This window comes from Schistocerca cancellata, chromosome 2 (assembly GCF_023864275.1).
Source record: "Schistocerca cancellata isolate TAMUIC-IGC-003103 chromosome 2, iqSchCanc2.1, whole genome shotgun sequence".
Classification (NCBI taxonomy): Eukaryota; Metazoa; Arthropoda; class Insecta; order Orthoptera; family Acrididae; genus Schistocerca; species Schistocerca cancellata.
In genome coordinates, this window is record NC_064627.1 from 7,859,269 (window position 1) to 7,883,410 (window position 24,142).

General features: G+C 38.8%; 1 protein-coding gene across 2 annotated transcripts in view; it reads left to right on the forward strand.

The window, feature by feature from the left end:
- The window catches only part of LOC126161295 (zinc finger protein 879-like), a 320,538-nt gene that overhangs the window by 107,702 nt on the left and 188,694 nt on the right, over positions 1–24,142 (forward strand). For both annotated transcript variants that reach the window (XM_049917035.1, XM_049917036.1), the window contains 2 exons: positions 2,610–3,231; positions 14,927–15,124. In XM_049917035.1, coding sequence (XP_049772992.1) covers positions 2,610–3,231; positions 14,927–15,124 — 820 coding nt within the window. The remainder of the gene's footprint in view (positions 1–2,609; positions 3,232–14,926; positions 15,125–24,142) is intronic.

A 24,142-nucleotide genomic window follows, 5' to 3' on the forward strand; every position in this document is an offset into this window, starting at 1 on the left:
ATTAAAAGGAAGTGCACAACAAATTTAAATTATAATAATAATAATAATAATAATAATAATAAAATAATAATAAAGTAACAGATATGTGTCTCAACAGCATGAGATACTTACAATACTGCTGGAGAGATTGGTGTTATGCTGATCACGTGTCTCGTGATCATGGATGGCTCCTCGTACTGCCTTATAGGCAGCAGTCGGAACAGGCTTAAGACTTAATGTGTGAGTGGTGTTTATGTTTCATTATCACAGACCTACTGGTTGTGTCTTGTCTCTGTACCACTGTGTCGAGTACACTAGCATGTGCACATGCACGTTCTAGGGTATCTTCTTAATGCACATGTTATCATTTATTGGGGAAAGCACAAAAGAAGCACACTTCTAACATAAGATCATTTGTAAGTTTTACTTTTCCCTAGATCTTAAAAATACTGTTTCATTCCAATCTTTATTTTTTTCCATACAGGAGAAGAAAATTATGTTAGACAGACACAAGTCCGGAAATATTTATTACCACATTAGAAATCATTTTCTACAGCTCTTCACAGTGTGCTAATCATAATAATGCATACAGCTGGAAACTCATCCTCAAATGAAATGTCCAAAATGGTCTTCTTTATAAAGTATCATGACCCCTGTAAGAAGAGTAAGCGTATTTGTGTGACATGCTGAGTTAGCATTCACCTTTCAAAATAATAATAGCTTCACTGTTATTGGACGTAAATCACTTTTTTCTGACATATGTTTTGTTCACAGGTTCATTCTAATATTTCTTAGATTGAAAAGAGGCACAATGATTCAATCTTTTTGTAGTAAAACTTTCGTATTAAAGCATTTTGTAATCTATTTATGTAACCATAAGAACCATAGATATGGAAACACTGCCACACAGCAATTTTTGTTAATCTCTATTTGTAGGTCTATTATTGCTTATAGAATTCTAATTTTTTCTTAAGATGCATTCTCACTGAGCATTTTTCAAACAAATAGTGTTGAAATAATGTGTAATATTCTGTTCTGTTGTAGTATTGTAAGTCCAGAGATATTAGGAGCTTGCACTATTTTTATTGTATTTTATTTGGTTTCCAAACCAATTTCACCACATCATTTTCTTAAAATTCATTGTCCAGTTACTTTTCATTTCAAAATAAACAACTTCAATTAGTCATGATAGCACACATGAAAATAACAAAGAGCCAATATTTGTCTGTATATATGCCGCGTTGAAAATAAAGGTCCTGAAATCCAAAACATCAGTAATACTTTTTATCTCACAAAACTTCAAGCAGGTTTATTTTCACAACATATTAAAACTTTAAGTCCTGTGATAACATTTATGAATGAGCAAGTTTGGTTCAAACAGATACTGAACTCAGAAGAACATTTACATAATCAGTTACTTTTTACACTATTAGAACAATGGTTGCAGAACAGAGCATAGATGCAGGATTCTTCTCACAGTACATGGCTGTTAATACAGTTAAGATTTTATCTGGTGATGTGAAATCCCTGTGCTGTCCAAAGAACATCTGCCAGTTCTCCCTCTTTCCCTAAATCGCTCCAGGCAAATGCCGGGATGGTTCCTTCAAAGGGCACGGCTGACATCCTTCCCCATCCTTCCCTAATCCAATGAGACTGATGACCTCGCTGTCTGGTCTCCTTCCCCAAACAACCCAACACCAACCTACTGCAAATTGACATTAGTGATATGGGCCAGCTCTCCCTCAATCTCTGTGTCGCTCAAAGAAGTATCCACAAACAATTTGTAGTTCTTATTTTAAATTGCTCCTGTTGTAAAAATTATTAAAATGTTTAAAAAAAAATTGTAAACATATCGTATGATGTATTGTGGAGGTTGTAAAGCTACACAGTGGTGCGTCATCATACGATGTACCACTACAGGTACACTTAAGATGTCGACATGCCGCCACACTGAATCCCCAATGCTCTAATTGCATACAGTTTCACAGCCCTCCACAATATCGACATGGAAGTCATGTGATCAACATTATTTCTGCAGTTAGTTGTATTCTGCTGACACTAGGATGATTGTCAGCTTTGTGAAGAATTGCCTTGCCTAATTGCAGTGTCCTGATCCTTCTGTGTCTCCCATAGTTGGAATCAGTGGCCTTAAACATCCCAAATCGCTTCAGACATAATCCTGTCAGGACATTTGTGTCTGAAAACTTTTCCCAGTACAATCTTTGAATGACACGCCATTACTATAGTCTAATACATGTATCAAATGGCCTGCTGCCAACTTCGCATTTGTATAGGCCTACACTTCTGTTGCACTGTATCGAGACTCTGGTGCACTGTAGAAAATGGATATGTGCTTGCCAAATCCACAATGATCACTGAACACCTGATGCTACGTGTAATATCCAGTTCACGGACAAAAGGGGAAAAGACAGTACATCTTTCATAAAGCCACACAAAATTAATAAGTTTGTACATCACACTGGACCTTCTACCTCACTTCTTTCAAACATTCCTTTTTTAATGTTTAGCATCTGACATAAACTTTGCGTACTTGTTTTGTGAAATAATTATAAATATTTCCTGTGCCAAAACATGTCTAAAAATATGCCATTTATCTTTAAAATTTACAGAAACTGGTTCTTCAGCCTCTTCCCGACGAAAACGGTGTGTTCCTGTTAAGCGAACGGCTCCGATGAAGGAGCGATTGGCAGTTCGAGATAAAACTTCAGTGAAAGATGGTGTCCCATCTAAATCTAAGAATTCTGTTAAAGAACGGTCGATGAGGAGGGAGAGGTCAATTTCAGAAGAACGAATCCCACTCGAGCAGAGGCTGCTTATGGTGAAGGAAACTAGAACAGAAAAGAAAGAGAAGGAAAATAGTGAAATTGAAGATCTCAAACCTATAGAACCTGAACGTAACCCTGAAAATGAGGAATTTTGTGGAATTAAGGAAGAAAATAGTGAGGAAGAAAACATGTCTGTAGGGAAGGCTCTAAAAAAGAAGAGTGGGTCATCAAGGAAAAAAAAAGATGGGGAAGCAAAGCCCAGACCAAAGACTGTTATGGACGGATATTCGTGGCAGTGCACAGACTGCACAGCAGTGCTGACCAGTCTGCAGGAGCTGCGGTCCCATCATCAGACTGAGCACAACCAACCACCAAATTTCAAGTGTTCTCAGTGTGCCAAGGTTTATACGAGATACCGAAGTTTTGCAAGACACGTGAAGCTTCATGGCAATCCAAAGAAATTCAGGTATGTACAGCATTTTATGTCATTCCCTTTCTTAATTGAAATTAATTGTTGTGTCCTTTTGTTGTGGAGAACAGGTTACATTTTGAAATCACACATTTTCAGGTATGTTCTCCTGAAAACATAATAGTTTTTTCTGTTTAAAATATAACTGATATGATATATTCATCAGTTAACTTCCAAAGGAATTGCCAATATTAACTGAAAGACCTGAGTCGGAACAAAGCTCCAGGAGTAGACAGCATTCCATTAGAACTACTGACAGCCTTGGGAGAGCCAGTCCTGACAAAACTCTACCATCTGGTGAGCAAGATGTATGAGACAGGTGAAGTACCCTCAGACTTCAAGAAGAATATAATAATTCCAATCCCAAAGAAAGCAGGTGTTGACAGATGTGAAAATTACCGAACTATCAGTTTAATACGTCACGGCTCCAAAATACTAACACGAATTCTTTACAGATGAATGGAAAAACTGGTAGAAGCTGACCTTGTGGAAGATCAATTTGGATTACATAGAAATATTGGAACACATGAGGCAATACTGACCCTACGACTTATCTTAGAAGCCAGATTAAGGAAAGGCAAACCTACATTCCTTGCATTTGTAGACTTAGAGAAAGCTTTTGACAATGTTGACTGGAATACTCTCTTTCAAATTCTGAAGGTGGCGGGGTAAAATACAGGGAGCGAAAAGCTATTTGCAATTTGTACAGGAACGAGAAGGCAGCTATAAGAGTCGAGGGACATGAAAGGGAAGCAGTGGTTGGGAAGGGAGTGAGACAGGGTTGTAGCCTCTCCTCAATGTTATTCAATCTGTATATTGAGCAAGCAGTGAAGGAAACAAAATAAAAATTCGGAGTAGGTATTAAAATCCATAGAAAAGAAATAAAAACTTTGAGGTTCGCCGGTGACATTGTAATTCTGTCAGAGACAGCAAAGGACTTGGAAGAGCAGTTGAACGGAATGGACAGTGTCTTGAAAGGAGGATATAAGATGAACACCAAGAAAAGCGAAACAAGGATAATGGAATGTAGTCGAATTAAGTCGGGTGATGCTGAGGGAATTAGATTAGGAAATGAGACACTTAAAGTAGTAAAGGAGTTTTGCTATTTGGGGAGCAAAATAACTGATGATGGTCGAAGTAGAGAGGATATAAAATGTAGACTGGCAATGGCAAGAAAAGTATTTCTGAAGAAGAGAAATTTGTTAACATTGAGTATAGGTTTAAGTGTTAGGAAGTCGGGAGAAGAGAAGTTTGTGGCACAACTTAACTAGAAGAAGGGATCGGTTGGTAGGACATGTTCTGAGGCATCAAGGGATCACCAGTTTAGTATTGGAGGGCAGCGTGGAGGGTAAAAATCATAGAGGGAGACGAAGAGATGAATACACTAAGCAGATTCAGAAGGATGTAGGTTGCAGTAGGTACTGGGAGATGAAGAAGCTTGCACAGGATAGAGAAGCATGGAGAGCTGCATCAAACCAGTCTCAGGACTGAAGACCACAACAACAACAACGATTAGATGCTTTGTACAGTGTCTTAGTCGAAAGAAACATAGTCCTGTTGCTCGTGACAAATTTTTCAATATTTTGTTAAGGTGTTACATACTTCATTTGCCACTCTGTATATTGAGTCAGAAGAGTAAAAACTAAGACCACACCCATGTATAGTTTTCAGTAATTCGTTCTGTAGGACTGACCATACCGACAACTATTCTGTATGGCATTGTGGTCCATTATAGCACATAGTGGAACTTAATTGGTTGGCAGGATGCAGATGCACAGATCACCAGATTGGATAATGTAAAGGTATTATTTGTTTGTGATTGAAAATATATTTACATAAGCTCAGAAGGAAGAAACTATTTACATGCCATAAAAAGTGATTCAGAAATGCACATATTTTGTCCTGGTCATAGCTAATTATTCTACTCAATGCCATTTGAAATAAAGCAAATATCGTTGAAACACAGTCTTTTTTATTTAAAAAAAGTTCAATTTGAACACCACAGAGCTTTGCTAGGCGCAGTCCTGTAGTACTGTCTGTGAGCTGAAATGTGTGTAGTCGAGTCCCCATTCTACTTAGCTATGTCGAAAAGAGGGGGGGTGGGGGGCGGACTGTAACACCATATAGGAAAAGGTGAGGCTGGTTAGAACAACTGAGGTTAAGTCCAAAGGGATGAGAAGAGATCTCTGATAAAGAGTTCCCCATTACCAGAAAGCAGCAAAACCAGTGTTGTACAAAAGAAACCTATTGACATACATGATGTAGGCTCTGAAATCTCTCTACTCCTGTTCTAGAGCATTTGCTGCATCTTATCTTGGTACTGGATGCCACCAAGACAGACAGTTCTTGTTATGTCAATTTGTCTGCTCTGCTGGGTTGTCAGTTGTCATCTGTGTTTAAAGAGCTGTGTGGTGAAAACTAGCTTGCTGCTAGGCAATATGAGTTGTTTTGTAAGTTGCTTTGCCATTACCATTGTATATTTTGCCAGTATTGAGTCTGGAGTAAATGGCAGTGGGAGATTCACAGAGCTGGTTTTGCAGTGTAAACGATTGCCGGGATCATGTGTTGTACATTTTGATAAGCATTTTGTGAAAATTGAAGGGACAACAGAAGGTGACCATGTATGGTGGGAGGACGCTTTTGAGAAGTCAATCTCAAAACCATTTAAATAGGCGTAACACCATCTTTTCTCGGTACACCTGACCTTTTCATCTCCCCCCCCCCCCCCTCTCTCTCGCTCCCTCCCTCCCTCCCTCCCTCCCTCCCTCCCTCCCACACCCTCCCCCTCCTACACCCTCCCCTTCCTCCCACCCTGTGTACTTTTGGATGATTTCATCTCAAATTATGCAGGTCAAAATTGAATGTGTAATATCATTATTTTAAAGTGTTTTGAGAAAAATATATGTTGAAGTTCCACCTTTCAGAAACTAAAATATTTTGATTTTCTGATGATTTGTTAAAACATTATAGATCTCTCTAAATGAGAGCATTTGTGAAAATGTAGTAACAAAAGGGAAAATTTTAAAATAAAAACCCCATTCACAATAATATCAGGCATGATTTACAAATACACACTCCTTGCTTTTATTCATTTTAATCTGGAAAAATAAACTATGAAAATTTGTAACTTTAAGCAAACTTCAAAATTATGTTTGGAAATATGAATAGTCACACAGAGTTAACTGTCTTGAGAAATGATAAAATGGAAAGACTGCTAATTGATCCTGAAATCTTAAACCATCAAAATATTTCTACATAAAATGAGAGAATCTGAAATTTTTTGATTCATTATCAATTGTTTTCTCTAAAACCATGATTCTGAATATTCTAAAAATTGCATGTACATTAGTATGTTCTGCAGAAAAAGATTAGCATTTCAGTTACCTCAGTTCAGCATGGGTATTGTTACATGTATCTGGTCATCCAAAGTTTTTTGTTCACCCCCCCCCCCCCCCCCCTGAATATAAGTGTACATTTTTATGGTTCTGATATTATTCACGAATTTTCATTGTCTTCTATTCACGAATTTTCATTGTCTTCTGTCATGATTTTACTTCTTTATGAGATACCATGAATTAAAATGGCCTACACTGTAACTGTCAACACTGCACTGTCGGAAGAATTCATTTGCTTTTTTTTCCCTTGTCATTGAGCTTGTAGAGCTGAGATGAATTTGCACATTGACAAGGATGATCCCAGAGCAGTAATTAGGAAATGGGAACTGAACACTAAGTTTTTGATGATAGCCATTTGAAAGAATTTCCCAGACCATGAGGTGTCATGAAGCAGATGGTTACATCTTGCAGCTCGTCAGAGACACTAATCATTTGTCCCACCCACACAAGAAATGAATAATCCAATTGGATATTTTACTTTGCATAAACTGATTATTTTGTCAAAAATTGATTGTTTTCGTTGTTACACAAGGAATGAAGTTGCTCGAAACGAAGTCTTCTAAAGCATACTGATACCTCTGCATTTCTCAAACAGTAATGGGCTGCATTTTGTGGAAAACTGTTTTTGTAATGTACAAGGGTACAAAGAGACAAATTGGTCTGGAGAACAAAGCATTTATTTTTTGAAAACAATACTTTTTCTACTGCTCAACATAATCCCCTTGAACATTTATGCACTTGTTCCAACGGGCTACAAGCTTTTTTACTCCTGCTGCATGGAACTCTTTATCTTGATGTTTGAACCAATTCCCCACAAATTTTTTCTCTTGTCCTGGAACCTCTTCCCATGTAATGCCTTCTTCGGTGCACAAAACAAATGGAAACCACTAGGTGCTAAATCAGGACTGTAAGAGGGATGAGGCAGTACTTCCCAGCCCATTTTGTCAATGGTTTCACATGTTAGTTGAGCAATATGAGGACGCGCATTGCCTTGCTGGAGAATCACACCTCTCCTTTGAGATCCACAACGTCTCTCTCTTCACCTTGTCCAAAAGCAAAACCAAGTAGTATTGGCTGTTCATTGTATGCTGCTCTTTGGGATAATCACAAAAAGTAGACCTTAAGCATCCCAAATCACCATCAATATGACATTTCCTGTTGTAGCTTTGGTTTTGAATTTTTTCTTGCCAGGTGAGTTGTTGTGTTTCCACTCCATGGTTTGTCTTTTTGATTCTGGCCCAAGTTTCATCGCAAGTTAAAATTTTGTTGAGGAAGTCTTCATCTTCTCTTTCATAACATTCCTTCAGCTCTGAGCACACTCTCAACCTTGTTTCCTTGTGTAGCTGCATCAACTCTTTTGAGACCCATCTTGCATATGTTTTGCGGTACTTCAGCTTGTTATGGATAATGTTATGAACTGTACCAGTACTAACTTGAACCTTATCAACTATCATTTCCACAGTCACGTGGCAGTCGGCATGAGTAATGTCATCAATTCAACTTTCAAGTGTGAGAGTTGAAACTGCAACTGGTCGGCCAGAATGGTTTTTGTCAGTCACTGAGTCAAGACCGTGATTGAACTGTTCTACCCACTTTAAAAATTTGCACAATTTGTACAACCTTCAGCATAAACTTTAGACATTCTACAGTATATGTTCACAGGTTTCTCACCCTCAGCAAGTAAAAAACGAATAGCAGAATGGTGTCAACTAATGTGTACGTTTCAAGCAGACTCACCATCTTGAAATGTATTTTTGCATTTATAAACAAAACAATGTTGATACATCAGATGATCAAGGCTCATCCCAGTGATGCCAACTTAAAGCCATAAAAGTACCAAACTTGCCCTACTAACAGTTTTTTTCTCCAGACCAATTCGTCTCTTTAATTATTGAATGACCCTTGGATGTGCCACTCCAGGATGCAACCCAGCAGTTTCTTGACTGAATTCCTATCACTGTCTTCACAGCAGACCATTTTTGTCCTTTTTTTCAATAGAATTCACCTAATGTGCTTTCATTTATAAGTAAGAGTTTCGTGTTTTGTACTAATTTTGATATGGTCTGTAGAAATTCAGTAGCATCTCTTACATCATCAACAGCTTCATGCTGGATATTAAATCTTGTTGCAAGATGTTTACATAGACATCCTACCTCATCACGTGCACTTTTTCTATGACCTGTTGCTGAAATATCCAGTTTTTTATCGTAATTCCTGTACTGTGTTTTCCAATTTCATTAAGCTTAAAGTGGTTTTTAAAATGAGATGCAGCACCATCAGTCACATACACTTTTATAGGAAATATGTGCCATACAGATGCTGTATCATCAGTTATACTGACAACATAGCATGCATGCGCACTGTCACGAATGAGATCACACAGTAGCAAAACAGTGTGATGTACCAAGGAAGTGGGCAACACATGTGAATATTGACACTTGTGTTGTGTGCCAGTGGTAACTTTGAACTTCATTCTGCAAAGCAACAGACCAGTTCTCAGCAAAGTTGAAATGAAGAACTAATGTGTCAGTATTCTGGAAACTAGCTGATTTTACTTCTGCTATGGCCTGTCTCTGAATGCTGCGGATATAATGATGAACTACTCCTTTCATGACCAAGTGCCTAACCTCTGTAACAAACTCCCGTAGCTTCACTGTTTTGTTGACCAACTGCCCTCATTCCCACAATGAATAGGTTATGTAATTTCAGAATGCTGAAGGTGTAATGCTTCAACGGTCATCCCTTCACCACCAGGACACAGTGCACACTCACGCAACCAACATTTATCTTGTGGCTCTCGACATATACCGTATTTACTCGAATCTAAGCCGCACTTTTTTTTCCGGTTTTTGTAATCCAAAAAACCGCCTGCGGCTTAGAATCGAGTGCAAAGCAAGCGGACGTTCTGAAAAATGTTGATATGTGCCGCCACAACTAACTTCTGCCGTTGAATATATGTAGCGCTACACAGGCATCCTTTGTAGGCACAAAGATAAATACTGGCGCCAAAACCTCTGCGTCAGTAAATAAAATTAAAAAAAAAAAAATTGGAAGACGAGCTTTTTTTCTCTGCTTGAGTTTCGACCACTGCTTTTTCATACATAATCCAACGAAGTAAATACAAATTCCGTATTGTTCATCTTCGAATTTCAATGTACTACGAAAATCTGACTGGTAATACTGGGATTTTTGTCAATATGGCCAACTCTACGTTCTGAATTTTTTCCTACCTGTGAGAAGAGATGGTTGCTAATAGGAACCTGATGAAATGTGAATCACATGCAGTATTCTCTTCACCATAAGAATAATAGAAATATAAACATTTTGCCATGTATTCTTTCGTGTTTGCTTCTATCTCATTTAAATCCTGTCTGCCAAATAAACTACAAAACTAGAGTGAGACAACAGCAAACGCGGAAGAATATACGTATCGTGTCATGTTTATATTCGTATTACTCTTATGCCTAATAGTGATACAGTCATAAATGAAGCACGGCAACTGACTAGATTTTTAAATCTAAGATGACTAATTTCTGTGCAGAATTTTATGTACTAAAGAAGCGGAGAAAAATTTTCGCCAAACTCTCGTTCAGATCATGTTCTATCATACGCAGTCTATTATTTGGTTCTTGTTGATCATTATCAAAGAAAGCAGCAGTGTAAGTAACAACAAATAGCAGTCTCTTGCCATTGTTTCGCTAATGAGACGATTCCTGTCTTTTTTAAATTGTAGGCAGCGGTAGCGCGCACAAAAGCAAGCCATGCCGCGAGCAGCGACAGGCCCTAAACACGCACTATCAGAATGCGACAAACAATGCATGACACAGTATAGTAATGCATTTTCAGCTTCGAGTGACTGACGTAAACACCTATAACATAGAAAACGGCACTTATCAGATCAAAGCAAAATAAGCAATCGATTCAAACCAGACGAAGCACGTGAAAAAGGAAGGGTATCCGTATAAATACGGACGGAGCGCCTGACGCATAGCAATGGCTACCTGGTAAAGCTTAACTGCTAAGCTTTCGACTCGAACCAAACTACTGTAGCTGTATCGTCATTCATTCGACCTAAATTGTGTCTCATGTTACAATGGACCAACTTTGTTTCGATTTGGAGGTGCGGCCTAAAACTTTTCTCTCCCCTCGAATTTCGAGTCTCAAATTTCAGGTGCGGCTTAGATTTGGGAATTTTTTTTTCCTTTATTTCGAGTCTCATTTTTCAGGTGCGGCTTAGATTCGAGTGCGGCTTAGATTCGAGTAAATAAGGTACACAAGACCATCAGTTCCATCTCTGTGTACTACTTCCCTGCGACACTACGTATGGTGCAACAATTAAGTGCACATTTTCTTCACCGGCTGGCATTTGACTCATTTTGGTCATAAGAAGTAAAATTTTGTGAGATCAGCTTTTAAATTTGGGTTCTCCTTTTTCGTTGAGAAATGATTCTCTTACTGATCTTGTTATATACCTTTTTACCTCTTTAACAATGTAGGAAAAGATATATTGTTGCGTACCATAAATAAGGCATGTTAAGTTGCATAGAGTCGCAATTAAAAGATACTTACACAAAGCTGTTGGCCACAGCCTTCATAAGCAAAAGAGAAACAAAGAAACACACACCATTTGTACACACAAGCAAGCACACCTCAAGCATACACGACTGCCAACTCGGGCAGCTCAGCTCATACATTGTTGATATTCTTACATGGAGTTTCCACTGTTGGTTTTTACCTTCTAACTTTTTCACCATTTTTCCTAGCAGAAATAACATCAGCCTGATTAGGGCTTAGATAATATTCTGAAGCAGCATCAAGCATATCATCTTGCAGTAGATTTTCACAATAGAAATCTGGGGGAGCCCAAATACGTTTTTTATTATTTATTTTATGAGCTTCTGAAATTAAATAATGTGAGGAAGTGGGTATATATTTCTGTATGGGGTACTTTGAATGGCTACCTGGTATCAGTGTCGGTAGTTGTACCGTGCCGAGACAGCAGTGTTCAGGTTTTGAAAATGCGCGTATTAGAGGCTACAATAGCAATGCTCAAATTCAGCACATCAACAACTTTGAACACGCAGCTCTGCACTGTCTTCTTCAGTTTCACATTCCAATGTCAGTGATCGTTCTGGTGGATTACCACTAAATTTCTTTTTGTACCGAATATAGCTATTCCTGCTCAGTGGATGTGATGGTAACCCAATTACTTGAGGTATGATGGGGGCTGAGCAAAAAAAATGTGTTCAGTTCTTAGAAGTCCTTGTAACATGTGATAAGAAAATATGTGCTTCTAAAAAGTAACAATCATACAGTTCCCCATAATAAATAAAACGGTTCTCTGCCAAAGTGTCATACCACTGATCAAAAGATCTGCGGTTCAGTACCTACTTACTCCTACCTTTTTCATCTGTGACCTATCACTTGTTTCTCCAATGACTTTGTTTGTTAATGTGCAAAATTCCAAGTTGTGCTGTTATTTAGAGTTCATATTAAAACAGTAGGTCTTTCTATAACTGGCTGTGTAAGTCAGTTGAAAAGTCAGACAGTGGCAACAGTTTATTTCTCCCAACAGCACTGTAACCAGTAAAACACTGAGGTGTTTGACACCAACTTTTTGATCAATGACAATTTTATCTCAGTTTACAAGTAGACTTGACTAATTCTTTGACGCCTTCATACTGACCGCCATTTGGCTGTAAGAGATCCCAACGAATGCTCGCCATCCTTGTAGTGAGATTCGTGGATCACTTTAATGCAGAAAAACTGTGGACTGGGATATATTTCACAGCAGTTTTTCTGTGTGACTCTGTCGGCAACCCTCGCCTTACTTTGTAGTATTGGTAGGTTAACGTCACTAATTGGCTAACTGTTAGGGTCACATTCGGCACAGTTAACTGTTTGACAGAAATCCTCCTCCAATATACACATCACCTTTAAAAACAATGTTTCCCTGCTGATTTGGGATTTCACCAAATGAATGTTTTATTGACTTGTTGTTGGTTTCAAATTCATAACAGTGATATCACCACACAGAGGAGATGCTGAGTTGCAGATAAGCACAACAACTCCATTGTTTTATTAACAGTGATATCAATCGTTCCTGTTATTAATATTGTTACAAGTTTTATCTGCCGTTGGATTGTGAAATAAGAACAGATAATGTAATTCTGTTTTATATTACAGATTTCATTTTGACATTATTTAAATCTGGACCACCAAGTCAGGCATCTTCTATTAGAAAAATCTAATTCTCTGTTCTTGTGGCTGTATGAATGATGTAAAATGTGAGCGAGTATAGAACATTTTCACCAAATAAAAGGAACACTGAAGAATGGACAGGCAAGTAGAAATGATGAATTCCACAGCTATTGAACGAAGTCCATTGAGTCCATTGTCAGAAATTAAAAAATCTCTCTCTCTCTCTCTCTCTCTCTCTCTCTCTCTCTCTCTGTGTGTGTGTGTGTGTGTGTGTGTGTGTGTGTGTGTGTGTGTGTGTTTTTTCTGTCTCCTGCTCTGCATGCTGTGTGGAGTGATTAGTGACCTTGATTGTGCTGTGTGGTGAGGAAATAGAACTGGAGAGGAAATAGAAACGGGTGGGTAGACTGGTAAGAGGGAGGAATAAGGCAGGAAAGAGCTATGGAGTATAGTATTAGTTTACAACCTGTAATATTGTGTAGCAAAGTTGGTAGGTAGCTACGTAGGGAGACAGGCAGCAGAGAAAGTGTGAAAGAGTGAAAATTGAGTAAAGGGGTAGAAGTTGGAGTGGAAGGTGAGTGATCCAGAGTAGAAGAAAACTTTGAAGGAACAAAGAACTCGGTGAGCTACGGTAGAATACAGAGTAACTAGGGGAGTGTAAAGCCGACACAGGAATGGGAGAAGGGGTGTAGAGTTGGTCGAGGCAGGTGTCAGGCAGGCACAGACACTGACAGAAGTCAGGGAAATCGGGGTTAGTTGTCACCTGCACGATTCAGAAAAGCTCGTGATAGGAGGGACGGTGTTTGTGGCATAGGTCGCAAAGCAGTTGTTGAAGCCGCACGACACTATTTTGTGCTGTGCAGTTTTGAAATTCGGTCACATAGTCAGTATATGGCCTTCGTTTGGCAGTAGCCCTTCATTGAGGTGCTCAGATTGTTTCAGTTATGATTAATTTGGTTTACATTGCCTTTACAGGTAGCCATTTAGCAGATGACAGTGACAGGGACTGACTGGGAGCCAGTTGGCAGACAAGTGAGATAGGTCTCAAGTCTGTACCTTCCAAAGGTCCATAGGGGTGGAGATCAGCAGCAGTGATTGAAGGCAGAGTTAGTGATGATAGTGGGAATAAAATGAACCATTTAAAGTCGCAGGAAAAAGTTTGACCTTGATGGGAAATATGATTCTGTTTCTCCACTTCTGTGTTGTACTTAGTGACAAAAGGGGCACTTGCCATCAGCAAACTTAGGCCTGAGACTTATTATACCCTTTAGCTGTGGAAAGTGCTCCTCAACATAAAGAGATAAGACTTCAGTGGCCACTTCACAACGGGTGTGACTTTATATCCCCACCCCTCTTTCTGCCCTTCTCCACGTACTTCTTGTCCGAGTTAAGATTTTCTCTGTGCAGCTGGGAACATGTGCTTCATGCCTGACCTCACCTCCTCACCTGTTCTCGTTCTATTTCACCCTCTGGTGGCTCCACACCAGCCTTACACTCCCACTTTTATTTTTCTACTCCATCTCAATTCATTAATTTTATCCATTTCTTATGTCTTTATCTCGTCTGTTACTCCAGGTATTCCATCTTCCACCTGTATGAATTCCATTTTCCTACCTTATTATCATTGTTAGTGGTCCCTTATCTGCTGAGCACTATTAGTGCACTGTTCTCTTATTGGGTAAAAAGCTGACTGGGCCATCTGGAATTACGTTTTCAGTGATATCCGTAAACTGATTAAAGTAAATACCAGGATGGGGCTTTCAGAGGGGGGAAGATACTAGTTGCTTTTCTTCGTGACATCCAATCTTCACATTGTTTGATCCGAGCTTGCGCCCCATATCTGATGACCTTATGATTGATGCATGTTTAACCCTACTCTTTGTGTTCCGTCATACACGACTTCCGTACTGGCACAGGACTCGGTCTGCAAACTAACCAGTTTATTGTACCCGTCTGTCACTTGGCAGCTCCTCTATTATTAGGTGAATGACGATCTATACCGGCATACATATAATATGAGGTCTCAGATTTTCTGTCCATGTGCTCAATAGTGGTTTTTGTTTAAAAGCTGCAGACAGAATTTTTGCAATATTTTTCAGGTGTGAAGAATGTGGCAAGTGTTTCTCTCAGAAGACAGTGCTGCAGTCCCACAGCACAGTACACACTGATGCGAGACCACATGTGTGTCCACAATGTGGCAAAGCTTTCAAGCAGTTCAGCTCACTGTACCTGCACAGCAAGTGTCATTTGCCAGACCAGGTGAAGCCTAAATTCCCGTGTGACATCTGCCACAAAGAGTAAGTAATTGAAATGTATTGTTTAACTGTGTGTCAATAACATGTTTACTATTTACATCGAAGGACAGTTGCTCGGGTTATACCCTCACCACATTTTTATTTGTACATGTATTGATTTTATTTATGATATTTTAGTAAAAAAGTATTATCATATACAAAATCAAAATGCAGAAAATGTGTCATCTACGCAAGTGTATTTTAGTAAAATACCCAGGGGATTTCAGTCTCAGGAGTAGATGTATGACAACTGCATGGCCCTGAGCTGAGTCCAGCATTGCCTTCACTTTCTTGTGTAAGACTTCTTTCTTCTGTCATAGAAGCCTCCCTTGGCCAACTCTTGTTTATTTTCGTCCCAGTGATATTAGGTTTCGAGGCTGGAGGATGTATTTCAGTTTCTAGTGTTCTTCACAGTTTGGTAGCATCATTGTTCCTCTCTCAGTATCACCTTTCAGAATACCGTTCAGAATTGTAATTTCAGGATTTAGCCTGATCTCATGGTGACCAATTAGAAAGTCAACCATGGAAAAACATTTGATAAAGAATTCCACCAACTGTGACCATTGTTGTTGTTGTAGTCTTCAGTCCTGAGACTGGTTTGATGCAGCTCTCCATGCTACTCCATCCTGTGCAAGCTGCTTCATCTCCCAGTACCTACTGCAGCCTACATTATTCTGAATCTGCTTAGTGTATTCATCTCTTGGTCTCCCTCTACGATTTTTACCCTCCACGCTGCCCTCCAATACTAAATTGGTGATCCCTTGATGCCTCAGAATATGTCCTACCAACCGATCCCTTCTTCTAATACCTCCTCATTAGTTATGTGACTACCCATGTAATCTTCAGCATTCATCTGTAGCACCACATTTCAAAAGCTTCTATTCTCTTCTTGCCCAAACTATTTATTGTCCATGTTTCACTTCAATACATAGCTACACTCCATGCAAATACTTTCAGAAACGACTTCCTGACACTTAAATCTATACTTGATGTTAACAAATTTCTCTTCTTCAGAAACGCTTTCCTTGCCATTGCCAGTCTACATTTTATATCCTCTCTACCTCGACCATCATGAGTTATTTTGCTCCCCAAATAGCAAAACTCCTTTACTACTTTAAGTGTCTCATTCCCTAATGTAATTCCCTCAGCATCACCCGATTTAATTTGACTACATTCCATTATCCTCGTTTTGCTTTTGTTGATGTTCATCTTATACCCTCCTTTCAAGACACTGTCCATTCTGTTCAATTGCTCTTCCAAGTCGTTTGCTGTCTCAGACAGAATTATAATGTCATCAGGGAACCTCAAAATTTTTATTTCTTCTCCATGGATTTTAATACCTACTCCGAACTTTTCTTTTGTTTCCTTTACTGCTTGCTCAATATACAGATTGAATAACATTGGGGAGAGGCTTCAACCCTGTCTCACTCCCTTCCCAACCACTGCTTCCCTTTTGTGCCCCTTGGCTCTTATAACTGCCATCTGGTTTCTGTACAAATTGTAAACAGCTTTTCGCTCCCTGTATTTTACCCCTGCCACCTTCAGAATTTGAAAGAGAGTATTCCAATCAACATTGTCAAAAACTTTCTCTAAGTCTACAAATGCTATAAATGTAGGTTTGCATTTTTCTTAATCTAGCTTCTAAGATAAGTCGTAGGGTCAGTATTGCCTCACGTGTTCCAATATTTCTACGAAATCCAAACTGATCTTCCCCGAGGTCGGCTTCTACCAGTTTTTCCATTCATCTGTAAAGAATTCCCGTTAGTATTTTGCAGCTGTGCCTTATTAAATTGATAGTTCGGTAATTTTCGCATGTGTCAACACCTGCTTTCATTGAGATTGGAATTATTATAGTCTTCTTGAAGTCCAAGGGTACTTTGCCCGTCTCATACATCTTGCTCATCAGATGGTAGAGTTTTGTCAGGACTGGCTCTGCCAAGGCTGTTAGTAGTTCTAATGGAATGTTGTCTACTCCCGGGGCCTTGTTTCGACTCAGGTCTTTCAGTGCTCTGTCAAATTATTCACGCAGTATCATATCTCCCATTTCATCTTCATCTACATCCTCTTCGATTTCAATAATATTGTCCTCAAGTACAACACCCTTATATTGACCCTCTATATAGTCCTTCCACCTTTCTGCTTTCCCTTATTTGCTTAGAACTGGGTTTCCATCTGGGCTCTTGATATTCATGCAAGTGGTTCTCTTTCCTCCAAAGGTCTCTTTAATTTTTCTGTAGGCAATATCTATCTTACCCCTAGTGATATATGCCTCTACATTTGTCCTCTAGCCATCCCTACTTAGCCATTTTGCACTTCCTCTCGATCTCATTTTTGAGACATTTGTATTCCTTTTTGCCTGCTTCATTTACTGCATTTTTATATTTCCTTCTTTGATCAATTAAATTCAATATTTCTTCTGTTACCCAAGGATTTCTAATAGTCCTCGTATTTTTACCTACTTGATCCTCTGCTGCCTTCACTACTTCATCCCTCAAAGCTACCTCTTCTTCTACTGTATTTCTTTCCCCCATTCTTGTCAATTGTTCCCTTATGCTCTCCCTGAAACTTTGTACAAACTCTGGTTTAGTCAGTTTATCCAGGTCCCATCTCTTTAAATTCCCAACTTTTCTTCAGTTTTAATCTACAGTTCATAATCAGTATATTTTGGTCAGAGTCCACATCTTCCCCAGGAAATGTCTTACAATTTAAAATCTGGTTCCTAAATCTGTGTCTTACGATTATATAATCTATCTGAAACCTGTCAGTATTTCCAGTCTTCTTCCATGTATACAATCTTCTTTTATGATTCTTACTGTGACCAGAGATTGCAGAAAAGATAGGATTTGGATTTGGTAGGCTGTCATTCACACACATTTATAATTAAAAAAAAAAAACAATTAAACCTAAACTAAATCTAAATGCATCTCATTTTTCACATTGCATCATGATAACTGTCTGGAAAATTAAATATGTTTACTGACATCGTGAACAAACGCAGAATTCTAACCTTGGATGGTGTCTGTGGATCACTTTATAAAGGATTAACATGAAATGAGGCATTAAAATTGCCCAAAATTTGTAAATATATTTCTAATAAATCTCATAATTATTGATACAATTGTGTAATTTTAAATTTCAGTTGCCCACAGTTACAATATTAACTTTGAAATTTGCGAATAGGACATACACAAACATCAGTGTACACACTCACACCAATCACAAAAATGACACACTGAAGCACAGGGAAGAAACAAAAATTCTGGGATATCATGGACCAAACCTTGATCAATATTGCTATATCAAGCATTAAAAATTTTAGGTGATTTCAGTACACAACATGACAAGAAAGGAGATATAGAGATATCATTGCAAAATGGCTAGCTCATAAGTCCACAAACAAAAATAAACAAAGTTTGATTAACAGTTGCAGAAACCACAAATGTATCTCAAAATCAACATGCTTTAAAGAGAACCTCATAAATTAAAAACTGGAAACATCCCGACTTCAGAAAAAGTGATTGGCAGCTGGACCATGTCTGTATTAATAAATTTCACCATCATTAAATCTATAACAATAAGTCCTAAGGGCAATGGGAACAGGGTTTGACTAGTCTGTTACAAAGGTTGAAGTAAAATTAACCCCTATGGTAAAGAACAAATCTTCAAATAAAAATAGCAGGAGATTCAATCAAACCAAATTCATAAAAATAATGTAGTGTACTATAGGAAATCTGGGTAAGAATCTGTCAACTTGATATCAGTTAAGGGAGTGACTATCAAATTAAAATTGATAGCAGAAGAATGACTCTCAAAATCTTCTAGCAAGAAAGTTGATTGGTGGTATGAAGAATGTGGCCACACTATAGAGTGAACACAGTGAGCTCAGGTAAACCGTAAAGGTGGGCCCAGCATCACACTGCACGCCACACAGGTTGTACAGACACAGACACAGACACACACTGCCATTGCCCATTGCTGGTGGCAGTCAGTACAGGAATCTGTGGATGCATGACGTGTGGGATCTGTGTTTATGAAACATGTATCATCAGATGGGAATAGCAAGCTTTAAATTAAAAATTGAGGTATGCTGTCAGAGTAAAAGAAGATGTCATCATTTAGTAAGTGTAAAGAATATGAATAACAATGGGGACAAGTTATGCAGGGTGCCACAGATAAAAATAACCCATGTAAAAGTACTCCATGTAAGTGTAAAGGAAATACAGTGAAATTACGGAAATGAAGTGCTGAAATGGATTTAGCATTTATTTACAGTGGAAAATACATTTATAGAGATGTTGAAAGTGACACTCTGCAACATCAGTACACAGCCATGCACATCTAAGCATTTTCAGATACACCTAGCATGAAGTTAGGATGTCAGTGGCAGCAGCTTCGTGGCTGATGTTGTCTATAAGTTCCTGTATTTTGTGTGGATTTGTTTCATAGAACTTGCTCCTCAACTGTTCGCATAGGCAAAAAATCACGTCATTAGACCTAGCGAAAGTGGTGCCCTTAAATGTTTGCTGGCAGTTTGTTCCTCAGTGAAGACGTCGTGGACTTGTTCCAGGGACACCTTAGATGAGTGGCATGATACGCATCTTACTGGAAGAAGCAGAATTGGCTTTCATATTCAGTGACTTTTGCGCGAAACGTATAAGAAATTTCTGTGTTTGCTAGCGTGTCGAGGATAGTGTAAAAAAATGTCAGTCCAAAGATGCACGTTCCTGTTACACCACACCAGACACTGAAGTTGCCCCCCTTCTTGCAGCGGTGTACCGTATGTCTCTAGAAGAGCGTAGCGTTCCAAAGGATTGGAAAAGGGCACAGGTCATCCCCGTTTTCAAGAAGGGACGTCAAACAGATGTGCAGAACTATAGACCTATATCTCTGACGTCGATCAGTTGTAGAATTTTGGAACACGTATTGTGTTCGAGTATAATGACTTTTCTGGAGACTAGAAATCTACTCTGTAGGAATCAGCATGGGTTTCGAAAAAGACGGTCATGTGAAACCCAGCTCGCGCTATTCGTCCACGAGACTCAGAGGGCTATAGACACGGGTTCACAGGTAGATGCCGTGTTTCTTGACTTCCGCAAGGTGTTCGATACAGTTCCCCACAGTCGTTTAATGAACAAAGTAAGAGCATATGGACTCTCAGACCAATTGTGTGATTGGATTGAGGAGTTCCTAGATAACAGGACGCAGCATGTCATTCTCAATGGAGAGAAGTCTTCCGAAGTAAGAGTGATTTCAGGTGTGCCGCAGGGGAGTGTCATAGGACCGTTGCTATTCACAATATACATAAATGACCTGGTGGATGACATTGGAAGTTCACTGAGGCTTTTTGCAGATGATGCTGTGGTGTATCGAGAGGTTGTAACAATGGAAAATTGTACTGAAATTCAGGAGAATCTGCAGCGAATTGACGCATGGTGCAGGGAATGGCAGTTGAATCTCAATGTAGATAAGTGTAATGTGCTGCGAATACACAGAAAGATAGATCCTTTATCATTTAGCTACAAAATAGCAGGTCAGCAACTGGAAGCAGTTAATACCATAAATTATCTGGGAGTACACATTAAGAGTGATTTAAAATGGAATGATCATATAATGTTGATCGTCGGTAAAGCAGATGCCAGACTGAGATTCATTGGAAGAATCCTAAGGAAATGCAATCCGAAAACAAAGGAAGTAGGTTACAGTACGCTTGTTCGCCCACTGCTTGAATACTGCTCAGCAGTGTGGGATCCGTACCAGACAGGGTTGATACAAGACATAGAGAAGATCCAACAGAGAGCAGCGCGCTTCGTTACAGGATCATTTAGTAATTGCGAAAGCGTTACGGAGATGATAGATAAACTCCAGTGGAATACTCTGCAGGAGAGACGCTCAGTAGCTCGGTACGGGCTTTTGTCAAAGTTTCGAGAACATACCTTCACCGAAGAGTCAAGCAGTATATTGCTCCCTCCTACGTATATCTCGCGAAGAGACCATGAGGATAAAATCAGAGAGATTAGAGCCCACACAGAGGCATACCGACAATCCTTCTTTCCACAAACAATACGAGACTGGAATAGAAGGGAGAACCGATAGAGGTACTCAAGGTACCCTCCGCCACACACCGTCAGGTGGCTTGCGGAGTATGGATGTAGATGTAGATGTAGATGTAGATGTAGATTTTTTCATCATCCGGTGGTTGCTGACACACAATGTCATGTTCTACGAATTCACATGACTGGAAAGATGAAATCGTGCTTCGTCACTAGTGATGTAATGGAAAGGGTTTAACAAACCACCATTGAAATGGAAAGGGTTTAACAAACCACCATTGATGTTATTCAAAAGCCACGAGCAGCAATCTGCACGTTTCTGACTGTCATCCTCCTATCATTGCTGCCCAACAGCCACATGAAATGGCAACTAATTAAGACTTTTCAATATCCGTTTGTGGTCCCCCCCTACTTACATGCACCTGTTGGGCCAATTTACGTGTAGACTTCTTTGGGCTCTGAACAATTCTTCAGTGAACTTATGGTGTGCAAACTGAAGGAATTCTTTGTAGTTTTATGTTTTGCACGGATCTGCTGGTTTGCCAATTTTTATGCCGAGTCTGTATTGCTCTCTTTGAGTAGTTCTCTACCCGGATACTTCACCCTGTAAATTTTTTGAGTGTACTTAGTCGAACCTTTTTTCACATATCATTTCACAATCTCAATTCTTCCCTCTATTGAGAAATTCATTTTGCAGACTGCAGAGAGAAATGTCTAACTTCACTGATGAAATAATCTGAAACGCTGACAGAAGAATGCTAACAATCAATTAGTGCATAAAACTTTCCATTGTTATTGCCGTTTACTCTATTTCAGAAGTCCAGATAATGCATTCGTTCAGAGGGAACTGCACCACCCTGTATAAAGTTCACAATATGTATTTTTTTTTATTTATTATTTTTAAAATGGCCATTTCCTTACATGAAGTAAAAGTGCACTTCAGATTTTTTTACAGTGAACTATGGAATGAAGTATTGTGAACTGGTGAATAACATGATAATTGTAACAGTAGAGTTAGGGATCCTAACATTTCTAATTCCTTTATTTTCTGTTGTAAGTACAGAACAGTATGCAAGACAGTGTTGTATTGCAACAATGTGTCCTTTTGTTCGTATTACATCACACATGGCAGGTTAAAAACTAGCATTGTGAAACAATGAATTCTGCGTGTGGTCAGCTGATGGTTCAGATATTTACATCCAGAACAAAAATTTATGGAACTGTGCTCATTCAAACAACTTTAGAGAAAGTATATTTGAATTATTGCAAGAAATAGTTTTACTGTGAAATATTTGTAGTGAAAAGAAAGTGACAGATAGTAACTATAAGAAAAAACAATACCAGTGATAGTTAATATTTGAAATTGTTAGAGTAAAATTTAATTTGTTCTTCAATTATTGTTCCAAGACCAGCTGGAGGTAATGTAAAGTTATTTTATGTTAGGAAGTATATTGGTATTGTATATCAAACAACTGTTCAATAGGTAGCACTAAAGGTTTTCTGTGTTGCAAGTTGTGTAACAGACTCAGTTCAGAAGTGTGAGAATATTTCTGAAATAACTTTAAACGTGAATCTATGCCATATTAAGAAGCCGAGCATCAAAGGTGTAACTTGAGTTTTTCTTGTATGAATATGTGTGAAAATTCGCGTAGTAGAAATTCATAATTTATTATTTTTTATCCTTATTTCATCACTCAAAAAAAGAGCATATTTTTTCAATTAAGTAATTTATTTTTGGGTAATTTGTTATGATCACCCGTTACTCTGATGAATTGGAACTTAAATGATTATTATTTTTTTCTTATTACAGTTTGTGTGCTAATTTTCCTGAGACTTAAACACCACAAATCACGAAAAGAATGTCCTGAGGTGACAGAAGTTGTAGGATAGTGATGTACATGTATACAAGTGGTGGTAGTATCTCGTACACGAGGTACAAAAGGGCAGTACATTCCCGGAGCAGTCATTTGTACTCCGGTCATTCGTGTGGGAACAACATGATTTTGGCTGCATGACAGGAATTAACAGACTTTGAACATGGAATGGTCATTGGAGCTAGACTCATTGGACGTTCCAGTTCAGAAATCGTTGTTGTTGTTGTTGTTGTTGTCTTCAGTCCTGAGACTGGTCTGATGCAGCTCTCCATGCTACTCTATCCTGTGCAAGCTTCTTCATCTCCCAGTACCTACTGCAACCTACATCCTTCTGAATCTGCTTAGTGTATTCATCTCTTGGTCTCCCCCTACGATTTTTACCCTCCATGCTGCCTTCCAATACTGAATTGGTGATCCCTTGATGCCTCAGAACATGTCCTACCAACCGATCCCTTCTTCTGGTCAAGTTGTGCCACAAACTTCTCTTCTCCCCAATCCTCTTCAATACTTCCTCATTAGTTATGTGATCTACCTATCTGATCTTCAGCATTCTTCTGTAGCACCACATTTCAAAAGCTTCTATTCTCTTCTTGTCCAAACTATTTACCGTCCATGTTTCACTTCCATACATGGCTACACTCCATACAAATACTTTCAGAAATGACTTCCTGACACTTAAATCTATACTCGATGTTAACAAATTTCTCTTCAGAATGAGATTTTCACTCTGCAGCGGAGTGTGCGCTGATATGAAACTTCCTGGCAAGGAAAAGGTCCCGAGTTCGAGTCTCGGTCGGGCGCACAGTTTTAATCTGCCAGGAAGTTTCAGATTTCTCTTCTTCAGAAACGCTTTCCTTGCCACTGCCAGTCTACATTTTATATCCTCTCTACTTCGACCATCATCAGTTATTTTGCTCCCCAAGTAGCAAAACTCCTTTACTACTTTAAGTGTCTCATTTCCTAATCTAATACCCTCAGCATCACCCGACTTAATTCGACTATATTCCATTATCCTCGTTTTGCTTTTGTTGATGTTCATCTTATATCCTCCCTTCAAGACACCATCCATTCCATTCAACTGCTCTTCCAAGTCCTTT